This window comes from Salvelinus fontinalis, chromosome 22, assembly GCF_029448725.1.
Source record: "Salvelinus fontinalis isolate EN_2023a chromosome 22, ASM2944872v1, whole genome shotgun sequence".
Classification (NCBI taxonomy): Eukaryota; Metazoa; Chordata; class Actinopteri; order Salmoniformes; family Salmonidae; genus Salvelinus; species Salvelinus fontinalis.
Genome location: NC_074686.1, coordinates 21,046,224 through 21,066,631, shown reverse-complemented (window position 1 = coordinate 21,066,631; position 20,408 = coordinate 21,046,224). Strand labels below are relative to the sequence as shown.

The 20,408-nt window shown below is 44.5% G+C and overlaps 1 protein-coding gene across 2 annotated transcripts in view; it reads left to right on the top strand.

The window, feature by feature from the left end:
- LOC129820013 (trafficking protein particle complex subunit 9-like) overlaps positions 1–20,408 on the top strand; it is a 296,319-nt gene that overhangs the window by 75,441 nt on the left and 200,470 nt on the right. For both annotated transcript variants that reach the window (XM_055876803.1, XM_055876802.1), the window contains one exon: positions 569–729. In XM_055876803.1, the coding sequence (XP_055732778.1) occupies positions 569–729 (161 nt within the window). The remainder of the gene's footprint in view (positions 1–568; positions 730–20,408) is intronic.

Sequence of the window (20,408 nt, the reverse complement as noted above, 5' to 3'; positions counted from 1 at the left end):
TGGCTTGGGTTTTGCTCTGACATTCACTGTCAACTGTGGGACCTTATATAGACAGGTATGTGCCTTTTCAAATAATGTCCAATCAATTGAATTTACCACAGGTGGACTCCAATCAAGTTGTAGATACATCTCAAGGATGATCAATGGAAACAGGATGCACCTCAGTTCAATTTCGAGTCTCATATTAAAGGGTCTGAATAGTTACGTAAATAAGGTATTTCTGTTTTTATATTTAATACAATTTGAAAAAAATCAAAAAACCTGTTTTCACCTTGTCATTATGGGGTATTGTGTGGAGATTGCTGAGGATTTTTATTTATTTAATACATTTTAGAATAAGGCTGTTACCTAACAAAATGTTGAAAAAGTCAAGGGGTCTGAATACTTTCTGAAGGCACTATATATCTCTAGAGAAATTGTGCATTGAGCTTACAAAAAAAGGAACAAAATGGAATTCCAATTGAATTGACGTAGGTCTATTAGTTGATTTAAAAACCGACAAATAACCATATTTGTGTTAATCGTTTAGCACTAGTCTAAAGACATGTTTTAACCCTTCTGTATCCAGGTCGGCCCATCCCCTCCAGCCCTCTAAAGAGGAGTTGTCCAGCAGTGTGTCTGTCCAGCTGTTTAACGGAGAGACCCAGCATCTGACCATCACTCTGGAGAACATTGGCTCTGAAGACCTGGAGACGCTGGAGGTCGCCTCCAAGACCTGTAATACTAAAGGTCAGGGGTCAGACAAAACGCATACACACACACACGCTTTCATGCTGTTTTTAAACCAGTGATTCCTTTGATGTACTTTCCCTCCATCTGTTTCTTTCTGTCTCTCTCTCTCTCTCTGTCCCTCTCTCACAGTCGCTCTTTCACTCCCTCTCTCACTGTCTCTCTCTCTCCCGCTCTCTCCCCTGGTGACTCCTCATGTCCTCTCGTCAGCGTTAGAGGTCACTGGTCATTGTGTTTCGGTTCTTCAGCTTTCATGCTCTTATGTCTTTTCTCTTTGTGTTACTTTGCAGAGCTGGGATCGCCCAAGCTCTGCAGTTTCCCTCTCTCTCCCCCTCCCCCTCCCTCCCCCATGTATCCAGCTGACATCTGGAATATGTTCTGACAAAACGTTGCACATCAACAGTTGTGTCACGTAGTTAGCCGTCAAACTTGTAGTTACAACTGTAGTCCACCTGTGGTGCGTGGTTTAAATTCAAATGACCCACCTGCTCTGTCAGAGCTGTGGTTTACTGTTGGCGTCGTAGAGGGATGCAATTGGAGACACAAACACACGCCATTCCTTTTGAAGTTGCCAAGGAAACTCATGTGATGAGCAGAATGTCTACGGTAGATGTGGGAGTGGCTTGCCAGTACAGTGCTGTTGTGGAGCCTCAACAGCCTGCAGACTCTTACATTATGGATACACTGGTTTTAACAGGGCTGGGGGGAAACAATCTGTCTTCTTCTTATAGGAAGAGAGTCCTTTGCTATTGCTTTGATTTTAACATACAGTACAGTCTTAACATTTTCCGTTGAAGTCCTGGCTGTGAGCTTACCTTGAACTTATCAAGGCGTTTCATTGTCTTCATTAATCACATTGAAAGAATCCCTTCTCTCTAACAAAATCTGAAAGAATATTCAGTACATTACTCACCATAAAGTAGGCTACAGTCTTATATCAACAAGTTGTGTTGATGTGTTGGTTTGAAAAGGATCCCACCAGATATCTTCTCAATGTATTAACATATTCTTAAAAGGCTATCTGTTCAAAGGCAACCTTCTTCAGAGTCATCAAATGTTATTTGTCACATACACATGGTTAGCAGATGTTAATGCGAGTGTAGCGAAATGCTTGTGCTTCTAGTTCCGACAATGCAGTAATAACCAACGAGTAATCTAACCTAACAATTCCACAACTACTACCTTATACACACACGTGTAAAGGGATAAAGAATATGTACATAAATATATAATAATGAGTTATGGTACAGAACGGCATAGGCAAGATGCAGTAGATGGTATAGAGTACAGTATATACATATGAGATGAGTAATGTAGGGTATATAAACATAAAGTGGCATAGTTTAAAGTGGCTAGTGATACATGTATTACATAAAGATGGCAAGATGCAGTAGATGATATAGAGTACAGTATATACATATACATATGAGATGAGTAATGTAGGGTATGTAAACATTATATTAAGTGGCATTGTTTAAAGTGGCTAGTGATACATTTTTACATACATTTCCATCAATTCCCATTATTAAAGAGGCTGGAGTTGAGTCAGTATGTTGGCAGCGGCCACTAAATGTTAGTGGTGGCTGTTTAACAGTCTGATGGCCTTGAGATAGAAGCTGTTTTTCAGTCTCTCGGTCCCTGCTTTGATGCACCTGTACTGACCTCGCCTTCTGGATGATAGCGGGGTGAACAGGCAGTGGCTCGGGTGGTTGTTGTCCTTGATGATCTTTATGGCCTTCCTGTGACATCGGGTGGTGTAGGTGTCCTGGAGGGCAGATAGTTTGCCCCCGGTGATGCGTTGTGCAGACCGCACTACCCTCTGGAGAGCCTTACGGTTGTGGGCAGAGCAGTTGCCGTACCAGGCGGCAATACAGCCCGACAGGATGCTCTCGATTGTGCATCTGTAAAAGTTTGTGAGTGCTTTTGGTGACGAGTCGAATTTCTTCAGGGGCGCTGCTGCGCCTTCTTCACAACGCTGTCTGTGTGGGTGGACCAATTCAGTTTGTCCGTGATGTGTACACCGAGGAACTTAACCTACTACCCTCTCCACTACTGTCCCGTCGATGTGGATAGGGCGGTGCTCCCTTTGCTGTTTCCTGAAGTCCACAATCATCTCCTTTGTTTTGTTGACATTGAGTGTGAGGTTATTTTCCTGACACCACACTCCGAGGGCCCTCACCTCCTCCCTGTAGGCTGTCTCGTCGTTGTTGGTATCAAGCCTACCACTGTAGTGTCGTCCGCTAACTTGATGATTGAGTTGGAGGCGTGCATGGCTACGCAGTCGTGGGTGAACAGGGTGTACAGGAGAGGGCTCAGAACGCACCCTTGTACGCACCCAGAACGCACCCCCTAAATGCTGAGCTGTAGTCGATGAACAGCATTCTCACATAGGTATTCCTCTTGTCCAGATGGGTTAGGGCAGTGTGCAGTGTGGTTGCGATTGCGTCGTCTGTGGACGTATTGGGTTGGTAAGCAAATTGGAGTGGGTCTAGGGTGTCAGGTAGGGTGGAGATGATATGGTCCTTGACTAGTCTCTCAAAGCACTTCATGAAGACGGAAGTGAGTGCTACGGGGTGGTAGTCGTTTATCTCAGTTACCTTAGCTTTCTTGGGAACAGGAACAATGGTTGCCCTCTTGAAGCATGTGGGAACAGCAGACTGGGATAAGGATTGATTGAATATGTCCGTAAACACACCAGCCAGCTGGTTTGCGCATGCTCTGAGGACGCGGCTGGGAATGCCGTCTGGGCCTGCAGCCTTGCGAGGGTTAACACGTTTAAATGTTTTACTCACATCGGCTGCAGTGAAGGAGAGCTTGCAGGTTTTGGTAGCGGGGCCGTGTCAGTGGCACTGTATTGTCCTCAAAGCGAGCAAAAAAGTTATTTAGTCTGTCTGGGAGCAAGACATCCTGGTCCGCGACGGGGCTGGTTTTCTTTTTGTAATCCGTGATTGACTGTAGACCCTGCCACATACCTCTTGTGTCTGAGCTGTTGAATTGCGACTCTACTTTGTCTCTATACTGGCACTTAGCTTGTTTGATTGCCTTGCGGAGGGAATAGTTACACTGTTTGTATTCGGTCATGTTTCCGGTCACCTTGCCCTGGTTAAAAGCAGTGGTTCGCGCTTTCAGTTTCACGCGACTGCTGCCATCAATCCACGGTTTCTGGTTTGGGAATGTTTTAGTCGTTACTGTGGCTATTATGTCGCCGATGCACTTTTCTAATGAACTCTCTCACCGAATCAGCGTATTCGTCAATGTTGTTGTTGGACGCAATGCGGAACATATCCCAATCCACGTTATCGAAGCAGTCTTGAAGCGTGGAATCAGATTGGTCGGACCAGCGTTGAACAGACCTGAGCGCGGGACCTTCTTGTTTTCATCACACCTTAGTTGAGGAGGCTAAAAGTATGAAGCATTATGACAAACCTAATTACTGTTGTCCAGAACTGCAAGCTGCACATGAACGTTAGAAAGTTTCCTAACTTTTACGCTTTCTTTGTCAGCGTTGGTGAAAAGCCAAATGGCTTTTAAAGTGATGATTGATTGTGTTTGTTTTCTCTCTGGAAGCAGAAACTCTCTTGATATGATGAAATTACAGAATTACAGAGGCTGTGTCGCAAATGGCACCCTATTCCCTATATAGTGTACTACTACTGACCAGTTGTGCACTATATAGGGTACTACTACTGACCAGTTGTGCACTATATAGGGAATAGGGTGCCATGTCGGGACACAGCCAACAATTGGAGTACCGTAAGTGGAGGAAAGGAGCGTCATCTCATTTTCTTCTACCTTCTCGTCATTAAGAAGCTCTGTGGTTTATCTCCCTAGTGGCGTTACCTTGGCATAGATCCTGCAACATATATTCTTTGCCAGATGTCATACAGAAACAGAGTTAATCTAATTTAGATGAGATTCCTTTACTTCGGGTTTATTGAATGGTCTGATGGCTTGGAGATGTTGGGAGGTGCAGTCCCACTTGACGTGACATTTGGTAATGAACAATTTGTAAAGCATGTGTAGGCATTATATACGGTCCCTAAGAGGCTTTACAGTGCCTTCAGAAAGTATTCACACCCCTTGACTTTTTCACATGTTGTGTTACAAAAAGGAGAATTAAAGCCATCTACTTAAAATACTCTGTCAAAGTGGAAGAACAATTCTAACATTTGTAGAACATTTATGAAAAATTAAACACTATCTTCATTACATAAGTATTCAACATAAGTGTTAGAATCACCTTTGGCAGTGATTATAGCTGTGAATCTGTCTGGGTAAGTCTCTAAGCTTTGCACACCATTCCTTTTTAAATTCTTCAAGCTGTGTCAGGTTGGTTGTTGATCATTGCTAGACATCCATTTTCAAGCCTCACCATAGATTTGCAAGCCGATTTAAGTCAAAACTGTAACTAGGCCACTCAGGAACATTCGATGTTGTCTTGATAAGCAAACTCCAGTGTATATTTGGTTAATTTTGTCTCCAGTGTCTGTTGGAAATCAGACTGGACCCGGTTTTCCTCTAGGATTTTGCCTCTAGGATTCAGTAAATGTTTATCCTAAAACAAAACTCCCTAGTATAGTACTTGCCGGTGACAAGCATACGTGTATAGCATGATGCAGCCACCACATTCTTGAAAATATGAAGTGGTACTCATAACGCTTTGTTTTCAGGACATAAAGTTCATTTCTTTGGCACATTTTTAGCAGTTTTACTTTAGTGTCTTATTACAAACAGGATGCATGTTTTGTAATATTTGTATTATGTACAGGCTAGAGGTCGACCGATTATGATTTTTCAACACTGATACCGATTTATTGGAGGACCAAAAAAAACTGAACGATTAATCAGCTGATTTAAAAAAATATATATACACTGCTCAAAAAAATAAAGGGAACACTTAAACAACACAATGTAACTCCAACTCAATCACACTTCTGTGAAATCAAGCTGTCCACTTAGGAAGCAACACTGATTGACAATACATTTCACATGCTGTTGTGCAAATGGAATAGACAACAGGTGGAAATTATAGGCAATTAGCAAGACACCCCTAATAAAGGAGTGGTTCTGCAGGTGGTGACCACAGACCACTTCTCAGTTCCTATGCTTCCTGGCTGATGTTTTGGTCACTTTTGAATGCTGGCGGTGCTTTCACTCTAGTGGTAGCATGAGACGGAGTCTACAACCCACACAAGTGGCTCAGGTAGTGCAGCTCATCCAGGATGGCACATCAATGCGAGCTGTGGCAAGAAGGTTTGCTGTGTCTGTCAGCGTAGTGTCCAGAGCATGGAGGCGCTACCAGGAGACAGGCCAGTACATCAGGAGACGTGGAGGAGGCCGTAGGAGGGCAACAACCCAGCAGCAGGACCGCTACCTCCGCCTTTGTGCAAGGAGGTGCACTGCCAGCGCCCTGCAAAATGACCTCCAGCAGGCCCCAATGATGAAATCCCTGAGCGGTTTCCTTCCTCTCTGGAAACTGAGTTAGGAAGGACACCTGTATCTTTGTAGTGACTGGGTGTATTGATACACCATCCAAAGTGTAATTAATAAAGTTATTAATTAATAACACCATGCTCAAATGGATATTCAATGTCAGCTTTTATTTGTAATTTTTTTGACCCATCTACCGATAGGTGCTTTGAGTCATTGGAAAACCTCCCTGGTCTTTGTGGTTGAATCTGTGTTTGAAATTCACTGCTCGATTGTTCTAGGATTGTGCCTGTGTTTAGCTCCATTCCGTTTATTTATTTTTATCCTAAAAAACTCCCCAGTTCTTAATGATTACAAGAATACCCATAACATGTTGTAGCCACTACTATGCTTTAAATGGGTAGTGGTACTCAGTCATGTGTTGGATTGGATTTGTCCCAAACAAAACACTTTGTATTCAGGACAAAAAGTAAATTGCGTTGCCACTTTTTTTTTTGCAGTGGCACTTTAGTGCCATGTGTGTAAGCCAGTGACAAAAAAATCTAAATGTAATACATTTTAAATTCAGGCTGTAACACAACAAAATGTGGAAAAAGTCAAGGGGTGTGAGTACTTTCTGAAGGCAGTGTAGATTGTACGAGATTCTATTAGTTTGGTGCTGTAGTGAAAGGTATTCAATATATGGTTTAGTGTTGTGTTCTAGCTACTGATGTGCTGAGCAATAGCACTATAAATATCTGTTGAAATCCTACCCCCCCCCCCCCCCCTCACCCCAATCGGTTGACATTGCTAACGGAAAGGAAATGCAGGCAAGGCTACAATAATGATTTTAATTGATTAAGACAAACTGTAGGCCAAGGCTACACATGTTCTCCTCCCACATACAGATTAATTTACGCATTTTGTCTTGACAGCTTGTTCCTACATTATGTGTTGTGATTTACACATAGTTACTATATTTATTTGGTTCTGTCAATGGAGTTGGTAAAAGGAGGGAGTACTGTGCGTGCCCATATAACACCCCACACTGTCATGCAGTCAGAAACCCAGAAAGAAATGCTCCTATTCACACAAGTCACCTGAACAAGGCTGCAGACCATGACTGAAAAATAACGTCTCTCTCACTGGCGATCATCGTTCTTTTTTTTGGAATAATTTACTTCCGTTGAAATGTTTACAAATTAGATACACTGAAATGAAAGCAACTTCCTAAAACTAATAATTGGATTGTAGAGATATTGTGTATGAGCTTGCAAACAATGTAAAGTATGTTTAGAAAGGTGAAATGTAGAGCCAAGCGCGTTGATTTTTAATCCGAGGGTATCCTGCAACACTGTGGAATTATGCAAGAGAACGTAACAACTAATTCATGAGGCAGTCTAGACGGTGCAGGTAGTCTAGACAGTGCAGGTAGTCTAGACAGTGCAGGCAGTCTAGACGGTGCAGGTAGGGTAAACCGAGCAGGCAGTGTAGACGGTGCAGGTAGGGTAAACCGAGCAGGCAGTCTAGACGGTGCAGGTAGGGTAAACCGAGCAGGCAGTCTAGACGATGCAGGCAGGGTAGACAGAGCAGGCAGTCTAGACGGTGCAGGTAGGATAAACCGAGCATGCAGTCTAGACGGTGCAGGTAGGGTAGACAGAGCAGGCAGTGTAGACGGTGCAGGTAGGGTAGACAGAGCAGGCAGTGTAGACGGTGCAGGTAGGGTTGACAGAGCAGGTAGTCTAGACGGTGCAGGCAGTGTAAACGGTGCAGGCAGTGTAGACAGTGCAGGCAGTGTAGACAGTGCAGGCAGTGTAGACAGTGCAGGCAGTGTAGACGGTGCAGGCAGTCTAGACGGTGCTGGTAGGGTAGTTAGAGAACGTGTTTGGTGGTTGTAGTCTTGTTCCACTCCTTTATGTTAATGTATTCATACATCCAAATGCAACTGGTGTATTTGTGCAAATTACAATTACAATACCCCATAATGACAAAGCAAAAAATGTTTTTTAGGCTAAGTTATTTAAAATAAATAACTGAAATATCCCATTTATGTAAGTATTCAGACCCTTTACTCAGTACTTTGTTGAAGCACCTTTGGCAGCGATTACAGTTTCAAGTTTTCTTGGGTATGACGCTACAAGCTTGGCACACCTTTATTTGGGGAGTTCCTCACATTCTTATCTGAAGAGCCTCTCACGCTCTGCCAGCTTCGAAGGGGAGCGCCGCTGCACAGCTATTTTCAGGTCTCTCCTGAGATGTTCGATCGGGTTCAAGTCCGGGCTCTGGCTGAGCCACTCAAGGACATTCAGAGACTTGTCCCGAAGCCAAGACAACGCAGGAGTGGCTGTGTGCTCAGGGTTGTTAATCTGTTGGAAGGTGAACCTTCGCCCCAGTCTGAGATCCTGAGCACTCTGGAGCAGGTTTTCATTGAATCGATCTCTACTTTGCTCCGTTCATCTTTCCCTCGATCCTGACTAGTCTCCCAGTCCCTGTCGTTGAAAAACATCCCCACAGCATGATGCTGCCACAACCATGCTTCACCGTAGGGATGGTGCCAGGTTTCCTCCAGACGTGACGCTTGGCATTTAGACCAAAGAGTTCAATCTTGGTTTCATCAGACGGGAGAATCTTGTTTCTCATGGTCTGAGAGTCCTTTAGGTGCCTTTTGTCAAACTCCAAGCGGGCTGTCGTGCTTTTTTACTGAGGAGCGGCTTCCGTCTGGTCACTCTACCATAAACTCCTGATTGGTGGAGTGCTGCAGAGATGGTTGTCCTTCTGGAAGGTTCTCCCATCTCAACAGAGGAGAGTCAGAGTGACCATTGGGTTCTTGGTCACCTCCCTGACCAAGGCCCTTCTCCTCCGATTGCTCAGTTTGGCCTGGCAGCCAACTCTAGGACGAGTCTTGGTCGTTACAAACTTCTTCCCTTTAAAAATGATGGAGGCCACTGTGTTCTTGGGGACCTTCAATGCTGCAGAAATACTTTGGTACCTTTCCCCAGATCGGTGCCTTAACGCAATCCTGTCTTGGAGCTCTACAGACAATTCCTTCGACATCATGGCTTGGTTTTTGCTCTGACATGCACTGTCAACTGTGGGACCTTGTATAGACAGGTGTGGGCCTTTTTCAAATCATGTAAAATCAATTTAATTTACCACAGGTGGACTCCAATCAAGTTGTAGAAACATCTCAAGGATGATCAGTGGAAACAGGATGCACCTCAGTTCAATTTCGAGTCCATGTATAAAGCAGTTGTGGCTGGATCAGCAATTTGCAAGTAACACTTTTGATAACTGCACCAGTGGCAATTCACATTTTATTTGTTCACATTAAAGTGACACATTAACGTTTCAATAAAATGTGTAATTAAAAGTAAAACATTCTGTTTGAAAATGGAACATAAACATTTGAATAAGCTAAATATGAGGAACAATGTCACATTTCAAATAAAAACTTTAGCTGCAGAAAAGGATGCTAGGTAACATGCAAAGAAAGTGTGTACATATGTTTTTGAATGTATACTTTAAATATATTTTGTGGACATTTAAATATACTTTTTTGAAAGGATACTTAAGTATATATATTTTTCTATGAAAAAGTATACTCAGGGAAGCATGTTCCTCAGCTGTGCATGTGGGATAAACTGTCATCATGGTCTTTCTCTGCACTCTTCAGAACTCACTATTGACACTGAAACTAAAGTGCCTTGCAGAAGTCTTCACACCCCTTGGATGTCTAAACGCTTTATTGTTACAAAGTGGGATTCAAATGGATTTAATTGTATTTTTTGAATAACAATCTACACAAAAGTGGAAGAAATGATGATTTAATAAAAAATATATATAGTCATTGCGTCAGTATTCTGCTCCCTGAAAACATGTTAGAAACACCTTTTGCAACGATTACAGCGGTGAGTCTTCTTGGATACGTCTCTAAGAGCTTTACACACCTGGATTCTGCAATATTAACCCTTTATTCTTTTCATAATTCTTCAAGCACTGTCAAGATGTTGGGGCTCATGGCTAGACAGAAAGTCTTGCCATAGATTTTCAAGCAGATTTAAGTCAAAATTGTAACTTGGCCACTCAGGAACATTCACTGTCTTAATAGTAAATAACTCCAGTGTAGATTTGGCCATGTGTTGTAGGTTATTGTCCTGCTGAAAGGTGACTTTCCCTCCCAGTGTCTGTTGTAAATCAGACTGAAGCAGGTTTTCCTCTATGATTTTGCCTCTGTTTATTTTCTTCCTGAAAAACTCCCCATTTATTTTCCGATGTCAAGCATACCCATACCATAATGCAACCACCACCATGCTTTGAAATAAGGCAGCAGTGACTCAGTGATGTGTTGTTGGATTTACCCCAAACATAAGGCTTTGCATTTAGCTGTTCCTTAGCTGTTTTTATTTCATTATTATTTTATATATTTCTATTCCTCTTTTCACTCTGTCATTTAACTCTTAATGCTGTTGATCCAACCTCTGTTTTCTTCCATCACAGCCTTTGAACTCTGAAACTGTTTTAAAATCACCAATGGCCTCATGGTAACATCACTGAGCAGTTTATTTCCTGTCCTGCAGCTCAGCTCAGAAGGACGACTATCTTTGATGTGTCTGGGGTGTTTAATACATAATCCACATAATTATTAACTTGACCATGCTTAAAGAGATATTCATTGTCTGATTTTATATTTTTACCGATCTACCAATCACTGCCCTTCTATTCTTCCACTTTGACATTACAGAGTATTTTGAGTTCATGGTTGACAATACATAACAATTAAATACATTTGAAGCCCTCTTTTTCACAATAAAATGGGAAGAAATACAATGGTTATGAATACTTTCGCAAGGCACTGTATACTTAGTGTACTTTATCACTCACAAGCAGAATTTAATTTAAATAAAGTATGCTTTAATGTAAAAACAATTACAAGTATAATTTGAATGAATATACTAAATTACAATTAAAGCACAGTTTAAGTTTAGTGATAAAAAACAAGGAATTTAAAGTACACGTTTATTGAAGATTGATAGTAGTATTTATAGTATACTAAATGACAAAAAAAACAATGTATTTCAAGGACACTTTTAATAAGTGTAAGTAATGATATTATATTTATAGTGTACTTAAGATATACTAGAAAAGTACATCTCATATTTGAAGTATATTATTAGAATGTTTTATATATTTAAGTATACATTGCCTACCTGTAACATACCTGTAATATATGAAAGTAAAGGTTTGCTTGGGATCGTCATCCATTGTCCAACTGTTGTGTTTATTAGAATTGTTTTAAAAACCTTTGACAATTTTGATGACCATTGCTAATAGTGTAGATCAGAGACTCACAGAGGAGAAATAGGCTTCACACACAACTAAGTAATAAAAGAAAATAAGATGCTCTTTTCTCCTCCACTTGGACATTCTCTGGCTGCGTCAGAGACACATTCACATCTTTACAAGGAAGTACTAATGACTGTCCCTCCTCTGGACCGTCGCCAGGCTACTTTTTGTCCCCCCTGATCCTGTGTTTGTACTACACAGTCAGGCTCATTATATACAGGACAGCACCAAAACCAATTAAGCTGACGTCTGAGGTAGATATAGTAGACCTTTTTGGAGGTGTTTAATGACACATCAGACTGGATGTGAAGGAAGTCGTAACCTTTTTCGGTGTAATTTGTGTTCGCTGTGTTCCTGGAGGCTGGTTGTAGGTGATCAATGCCTTTTTCTGCTGGTGTTTTCACCTGTTGTAGTAGTAATACTAGTAAAATGTATGTGTTCTTTTTAGATTCTCCATTTGCCTGGAAGAGGTTGCTGCCTATGTCTTCATTCTGCTTCGTTTACGTTAGACAAGGTTCTCCTTTCTTTGTTACTCCTTAGCCGTATTTATTGAAATGCCTTTGAAACTCCTTCGAGATACTAAAAACTGCAGACACACACACACTCTCCTGGACGAGTGAAACACCTTCTCCCGCTTCAAGCAAAACAACCTTGAGCTGCTGACGCGGGCCCCTGGCACTCTTGAGGACTGTGTGCTCTCGTTCTCTGTGGCCAACGTGAGTAAGTCATTTAAGCGTATTAACCCTCGCAAGGCTGCCGGCCCAGGTGGCAACTCAAGCCGCGTCCTCAGAGCATGTGCAGACCCAGCTGGCTGGAGTGTTTACGGACATATTCAATCTCTCCTTATCCAGGTCCCCACTTGCTTCAAGATTTCCTGTACCCAAGAAAGGTAACTGAACTAAATTACTGTCACCCAGCAGGACAACGCTGTCATCATGAAGCGCTTTGAGAGGCTAGTTAAGGACCATATCACCTCCACCTTGCCAGACACCGTAGACCTACTACAATTCGCATATCGTCCCAACAGATCCATGGACAACGCAATCACCATTGCACTGAACGATCCCTCCTGGACAAGAGAAATACCCAACTACAGTTCAGCCTTCAACACCATAGTACCCTCCAAGCTCATCAGTAAGCTCAGGGTCCTGGGTCTGAACCCCTTCCTGGGTCCTGAACTTCCTGACGGGCCGACCCCAGGTGAAGGTAGGAAACAGCACCTCCACTACGCTGATCCTCAACACGGGGGCCCCACAGGGGTGCATGCACAGCCCCCTCCTGTACTCCCTGTTCACCCATGACTGCGGGGCCACGCACATCTCCAACTCGATCATCAAGTTTGCTGATGAGACAACAGTGGTAGGCCTGATTACCAACAACAATGAGAAAAATGCTGCAGCAGCTGATTTCAAAGTATTTCTGCAGCTTATTGCACAAAAATATACTAATCCTGTATCCCATCTCATGCAGAAAAACTGCCTTGCAGGCGAGCTGAGCTCATTGAGTGGATTCATTTTTGGAGGTGCAGCACACAGGCATAAAAGTTGGTCTAATTTACTACAAAGTGAGACTGTCCTCGTGTTTCTTGGCTTTTTACATTGTTTTGTTCACAAAGTCAGTTTTAGCTTGAGTCTGCTGCTTCAACTGATAGTGAAGAGACGCCCTAGTCATATCCCAAATTTCACAGACGCACGTGGCAGGACTCGAGTGGCCCTGTTACTGCGATAACCTCCTGCCCTTAAAGGGGCAGCTGAACATTTTCTCTGATATTTAGATTTTTTAAAAACTGAGGTCACAAAATGTTTTATGAAATTGAGCAATATACCATGTTACTTCTTACTAGTACATTTCTTGTTTTATATATATTACAAAGCATGGTCATCTTAAAAAAAATATGTATATGTAATTATGGCCCCAAAAATATTTTAGCTGGTAAAAGAATCAGATTTTGTTAATTTCCATCATCTACCTGCCACTTGGTGGTGGAACAAAAAGTGAATTTTAGGCTCTGGCCTACAGGGAGGAGGTGAGAGCACTGGCATAGTGGTGCCAGGAAAATAACCTATCCTTCAATGTCAACAAACCAAGGAGCTGGTTGTGAACTACAGGCAGCCCCCCGCACTCCTGATTCAGAGGGGTTGGGTTAAATGTGTAAGACACATTTCAGTTGAAAGCATTCAGTTGTAATACTGACTAGGTATCCCCCTTTCCCAATTGCAGCGTCCGAAACCAAAGGGTCCTCCAGAGGGTGGTGTGGTTAGCCCAATGCATCATCGGGGGCACACTGCCTGCCCTCCAGGATATCTATAGCACCCGATGTCACAGGAAGGCCAGGAAGATCATCAAGGACCTCAGGTGGTCTGCGGTTGTGAGGCTGGTTGGACGTACTGCCAAATGGTAGAGAATTAGCATTAAATTCTCTGCCGACAGCTCTGGTGGACATTCCTGCAGTCAGCATGCCAATTGTACGCTCCCTCAACTTGAGACATCTGTGACATAATGTTGTGTGACAAAACTTCACATTTTCGAGTGGCCTTTTATTGCCCCCAGCTTCTTGATATGCCACACCTGTCAGGTGGATGGATTTTCTTGGCAAAGGAGAAATGCTCACTAACAGGGATGTAAACAAATTTATGCACACAATTTGAGAGGATTCAGCTTTTTGTGCATATGGAACATTTCTGGGATCTTTTATTTCAGCTCATGAAATATGGGAACAACGTTTCCATGTTGCGTTATATTTTTGTTCAGTGTGTATACAGTACTGTGTTGTAGTCATCGCTCATCCTGTTTTTTTATTGTGTGTATGGTTTTATTTATTTTTGCTTGGTATTACTTCACTGTTGGAGCTACAAACACAAGCATTTCGCTGCACCTGCGATAACATCTGCAAATCTGTGTACATGACCAATACACGTTTATTTGATTTGACACACACCCACACACGCACAAACACACACACATGGGCTGCTACCCACGGCAGCTCAGCCAAAACCCTACGGTGTAGCCTCAGAGAGGGAGCGCCACATGGAGCTCTGCATGATGTAATCAGGCCTGTTAATTGCACAGCAGTGCCATGGATCATACTACAAATGTCTTTTAGTGAGAGCCCACTTCTCAGTTGTCTCTTGTTGGCAGCCATTGTGTACTAATTGCTTTAGGAACAACTGCATAGCATTATTACATGCAGAGTAATGGAGATATTGCAAAGATTAAAAATCCTACTTTTACATACAGTATCTCAGTGGGTCTGAAGTTCTGGTTTGAGCGTTGCCGTCTAAACTTAAGCACTCTGTACATTTGGTGCAGGGGATGTCAATTTTTCCTTCTTGTTCAAACTGATTCATGTAGCCAATATCAGTATTTTTATTCTGGTAAGATGAGTCACTTGCTGAAGTAGGCCTGTTTTACCTGATTTGGGGTTTGACGATAATCATTTTACCAACCCGGCGGGGTAGAGATTGTAGACCTAGTTACGTTCTGATGAAGCATTCTTGCGTCAGATGAAGTGTGGAAATGCATAGTGTGACTATGGTGTTGCCATGCTACCTCTCCCTGTCCTAGTGAACCGTTGGCAGCAGTCAGACTCACTGTGTTGCTACCTGGTTGTAACGGGTGACGCTCTCCTCATCCTCGGAAGAGGTGAGGAGAGAAGGATCTTCAGACCAAAACGCAGGCTCAGGGAAATAAGCCATCTTTATTATAAATTACGATGGCACACGAAACGAAACAAAACACTTTCCAAACTACAAAATAAGAAAACGACGTTGACGCAACCTGAACATAAACTTACATAACTAAACATAAACTTACGTACAGGAAAACAGACGACATCGAAACGAAACGAAACAAACAAACGCTACAGTCCCATGTGGTACGAACAGACATACGGACACAGGAGACAATCACCCACAAACAAACAGTGAGAATGCCCTACCTAAATATGACTCTTGATTAGAGGAAAACGCAAACCACCTGCCTCTAATCAAGAGCCATACCAGGCAAACCAAAACCAACATAGAAACAGATAACATAGAATGCCCACCCAACCTCACGTCCTGACCAACTAACACACAAAAACTAACATAAATAGGTCAGGAACGTGACAGTACCCCCCCCACAAGGTGCGAACTCCGGACGCACCAGCACAAAGTCTAGGGGAGGGTCTGGGTGGGCATCTAACCACGGTGGTGGCTCAGGCTCCGGGCGCGGTTCCCACCCCACCATAATCCATCCTAACTTCCTCCCTCCAAGAATGTCCACCCTCTTTTGACCCCCACAAAATCCCCTTAACAACATATCTAATAAGGACAACACCGGGACAGAGAGATAAATCAAGACAGAGGGATAGATAAGAATATAGAAGTAGATAAAGATAGAGAGGGAGATCAGGATAGAGGGGCAACTCCGGACTGAAAGGCAGCTCCGGACAGAGAGACAGCTCTGGACTGATGGGCAGTTCTGGGTATCTAGCCTTTTCAGGCTGAAGGTCAGCTCATGGCTGACTGACGAATCTCGACGCTCATGGCTGGCTGACGGCTCTCGACGCTCATGGCAGGCTGACGGCTCTCGACGCTCATGGCAGGCTGACGGCTCTCGACGCTCATGGCAGGCTGACGGCTCTCGACGCTCATGGCAGGCTGACGGCTCTCGACGCTCATGGCAGGCTGACGGCTCTCGACGCTCATGGCAGGCTGACGGCTCTCGACGCTCATGGCAGGCTGACGGCTCTCGACGCTCATGGCAGGCTGACGGCTCTGGCTGCTCATGGCTCGCTGGCGGCTCTGGCAGATCCTGTCTGGTTGGCGGCTCTGGCAGATCCTGTCTGGTTGGCGGCTCTGGCAGATCCTGTCTGGTTGGCGGCTCTGGCAGATCCTGTCTGGTTGGCGACTCTGGCAGATCCTGTCTGGTTGGCGGCTCTGGCAGATCCTGTCTGGCTGACGGCTCTAGCGGCTCCTGTCTGGCTGACGGCTCTAGCGGCTCCTGTCTGGCTGACGGCTCTGTAGGCTCATGGCAGACGGGCGGCTTTGCAGGCTCATGGCAGACGGGCGGCTTTGGAGGCTCCTGGCAGACGGATGGCTCAGACGGCGCTGGGGAGACGGATGGCTCAGATGGCGCTGGGGAGACGGATGGCTCAGATGGCGCTGGGGAGACGGATGGCTCAGATGGCGCTGGTGAGACGGATGGCTCTGGCCGGATATGGCGCACTGTAGACCTGGTGCGTGGTGCCGGAACTGGAGGCACCGTGCTAATGATAAGCACCTTCCTACTAGTGCGGGGAGTAGGGACAGGGCACACTGTATTCTCAAAGCCTACTCTATCCCTGATGCGTGGTACCGGCACTGGTGACGCCGGGCTGAGGACAAGCACATCAGGATTAGTAGGGGGAGAATATACAGTGTGTACAGGGCTCTGGAGACGCACTGGTAGCTTAGTGCGTGGGGCCGGAACTGGAGGCACCGGGCTAGATACACGCACTACAGGGAGAGTGCGTGGAGGAGGAACAGGGCTCAGGATACGCACTGGTAGCCTAGTGCGTAGTGTATACACTGTAGGTACTAGGCTGGGGCGGGGAGGTGGTGCCGGAAATACCGGACCGTGGAGACGTACTGGCACTCTTGAGCATTGAGCTTGCCCAACCCTACCTGGTTGAATGCTCCCGGTTGCCCGACCAGTGCGGGGAGGTGGAATAACCCGCACCGGGCTATGTAGGCGAACCGGGGAAACCATGCGTAAGGCAGGTGCCATGTATGCCGGCCCGAGGAGACGCACTGGAGACCAGACGCGTTGAGCCGGCCTCATGACACCTGGCTCAATACCCAATCTAGCCCTCCCAGTGCGGGGAGGTGGAATAACCCGCACTGGGCTATGCACTCGTACAGGAGACACCGTGCGCTCTACTGCGTAACACGGCGCCTGCCCGTACTCCCGCTCTCCATGGTAAGCCTGGGAAGTGGGCGCAGGTCTCCTACCTGCCCTTGGCCCACTATCTCCTAGCCCCCCCCCCAAGAAATTTTTGGGAATTACTCACGGGCTTTTTTGGCTTCCGTGCCAGACGCGTTCCCTCATAGCTCCGGTTCCTCTCCCAGGTAGCCTCTGCTCTCCTCAGTGCCTCCACCTGTTCCCATGGGAGGCGATCCCTCCCAGCCAGGATCTCCTCCCAAGTGTAGCAACCCTTTCCATCCAAAACCTCGTCCCATGTCCATTGCTCCTTTCTCTCCTGTCCCTTACTCCGTTTCGTTTTCCCTTGCCGCTTGGTCTTAGCGTGTTGGTGGGTGATTCTGTAACGGGTGACGCTCTCCTCATCCTCGGAAGAGGTGAGGAGAGAAGGATCTTCAGACCAAAACGCAGGCTCAGGGAAATAAGCCATCTTTATTATAACAACGATAAAGATGGCAACACGAAACGAAACAAAACACTTTCCAAACTACAAAATAAGAAAACGACGTTGACGCAACCTGAACATAAACTTACATAACTAAACATAAACTTACGTACAGGAAAACAGACGACATCGAAACGAAACGAAACAAACGCTACAGTCCCATGTGGTACGAACAGACATACGGACACAGGAGACAATCACCCACAAACAAACAGTGAGAATGCCCTACCTAAATATGACTCTTGATTAGAGGAAAACGCAAACCACCTGCCTCTAATCAAGAGCCATACCAGGCAAACCAAAACCAACATAGAAACAGATAACATAGAATGCCCACCCAACCTCACGTCCTGACCAACTAACACACAAAAACTAACATAAATAGGTCAGGAACGTGACACTGGTGTTCCTCCTGTATTGACTCACTCAGTCTTCTCTGCTATCCCAAACATGACAGCTCTCTCCTTCTCATGGAGAGCGTGCTACTATGGACTGACACACTGAGGAAAAAATATTTTGTTTGGTCAGCAATGTTTTCTCCCAAGATCTGTCTATGGTCGTACTGTGTGTGTGTGTGAGACCATACAGTATATTGTGTATCTGTATCTGTTAGGGCTACTTCCCCAGGCAGAACCTCTATGTCTACAGGTAGATGAAGGATGCTGAATGGGTGTGTTTTTCCCCCATAGGGATGCCAGATGACACTCCTGCACAAGCAGATGGTGTGTGCATGCGTGAATACGTTCATTCTCTGCTTCTATCATCATTGTCATAGGCAGGTCACAGGGTGTCTGTGTTAACGGTCATGAACAGTCAAACTCGTGTTTTTCATCAAATGTGATGATATTTGAAGGAAACAAGATCAACGTACGATGGCCAAAGTATGAAAAATGACTGCATCTACATAAAGTTTCATAAAGTTACTAGTCCCCTTGTCAAACACTTCATTTGAATACACCAATGGTAACATGATTTTCTCTTACCTAATTTTAACAAGTACCACCTCGTGACCAACATCAGAGAAGGTGTGTTTGCAGAGTGGCATGGTTTATATAGCTAGATAACTACTCTATTGGTGCCAAAATGTAAGGTGTCAGCAAATATAATTCAAAGTTTACACTATTCATCTATCACAAAGATACTTATGTTTCCCTTTTCATCTGTGCCTGGTGTTAGCTAGTTACTGGCTTGCTAGGTCTTCAGCCAGCATGGAACTACATGGGGGAAGGGCCGTTCAAAACTCCAACGCAGTTGTCAAGTCACCACATCCGTCAGTGCTGCTGTGAAAAGCATCACAAGAGACATGCCATACAGGAGATGTATAAAACTAATTACAAAATGATATCAGTCATGCAATTTCAGTGTTTGAGTTGCTTTGTGTTTCACCAAATTTGCTTGAGAGGATTTTACTGCAACACTGGTCACTGCGTCCAAGTATCTTGACATATGTGTTTCAAAGAGCTGTCAGTCAAGGAGAGCTCATGAATATAAGCTCCCCGCCCACTCAGCCTGTGTTTTACACTTCCTGGTAGTTGGCCATTAGAGAAAAAGTAATTTTCAGAATGACTGCTCAGGACCTTTTGAAGAGTTCACCAGAGCAGACAGACAGACCAGTCCTGGTGTTGTCCTCTCCTGACCCGACCACTCTCTAGTGGACCTACTTCATCATATACTGCTAGTTGTCCTGACAACTCCGTCCTCTGCTCCTCTACAGGGTAGTCTGTGTTTACCCTAGCTCCCAGTGTTTCTCCCTCCCTGCCTCCCTCCCTCACTATGACAAATGGATTAATGACAGATGGTGTCAGTTCTTCACAATAGGGAAAAGGCATCTGTAGAAAAGCAAACGTTAATATTTCTGTCTATGTACAATATGGCCTCAGCAGCCAACGATGAGAGAGAGAGAGAAGTGGTTGAGGTAGGAACTTATGGAGGAGTTCAGTCCACAGAGGGCAGTAGAGTCAGTGTGAACAGGGTTGTAGTGAGGCTACCTGCTTCCACTAGACTGATTTTAGTGGTATATTGGCAGGCTATATATAGCTTAATGGAGTGTGTATTAATTATAAGTGAATGTTACTCAACTGTTTCTATGCATCTCTTTTCCACCCCGTGTCTTACGGACCGACCAAATAAGACCTGGGCAGCTGTGTATAGGACAGGGTTTCCCAAACTCGGTCTACAGGAGCCCAAGGGGTGCATGTTTTGGTTTTTGCCCTAGCACTACACAGCTGATTCAAATAATCAACAAATCATCATGCTTTGATCATTTGAAATAACTGTCTAGTGTTAGAGAAAAAACCTAAACATGCACCCCTTGTGGTCCCTATGACTGAGTTTGGGGAAAGTCTGGTGTAGGACATGGACCAGCTGGAGTAACAGAGTGTGTTAGACCTGTGGCAGCTCTGAGCAAGGGCTGTCAGTATGAAAGGCCAATCAGTGATCGATTCTTCAGCGATGAAAAGAATGCACAGTTTTCTGTTCATCACCAACAGGGTGTTGAGGGTTCACTAACTTTTGACACATCTTTTCACAACTTCAAGGTTTG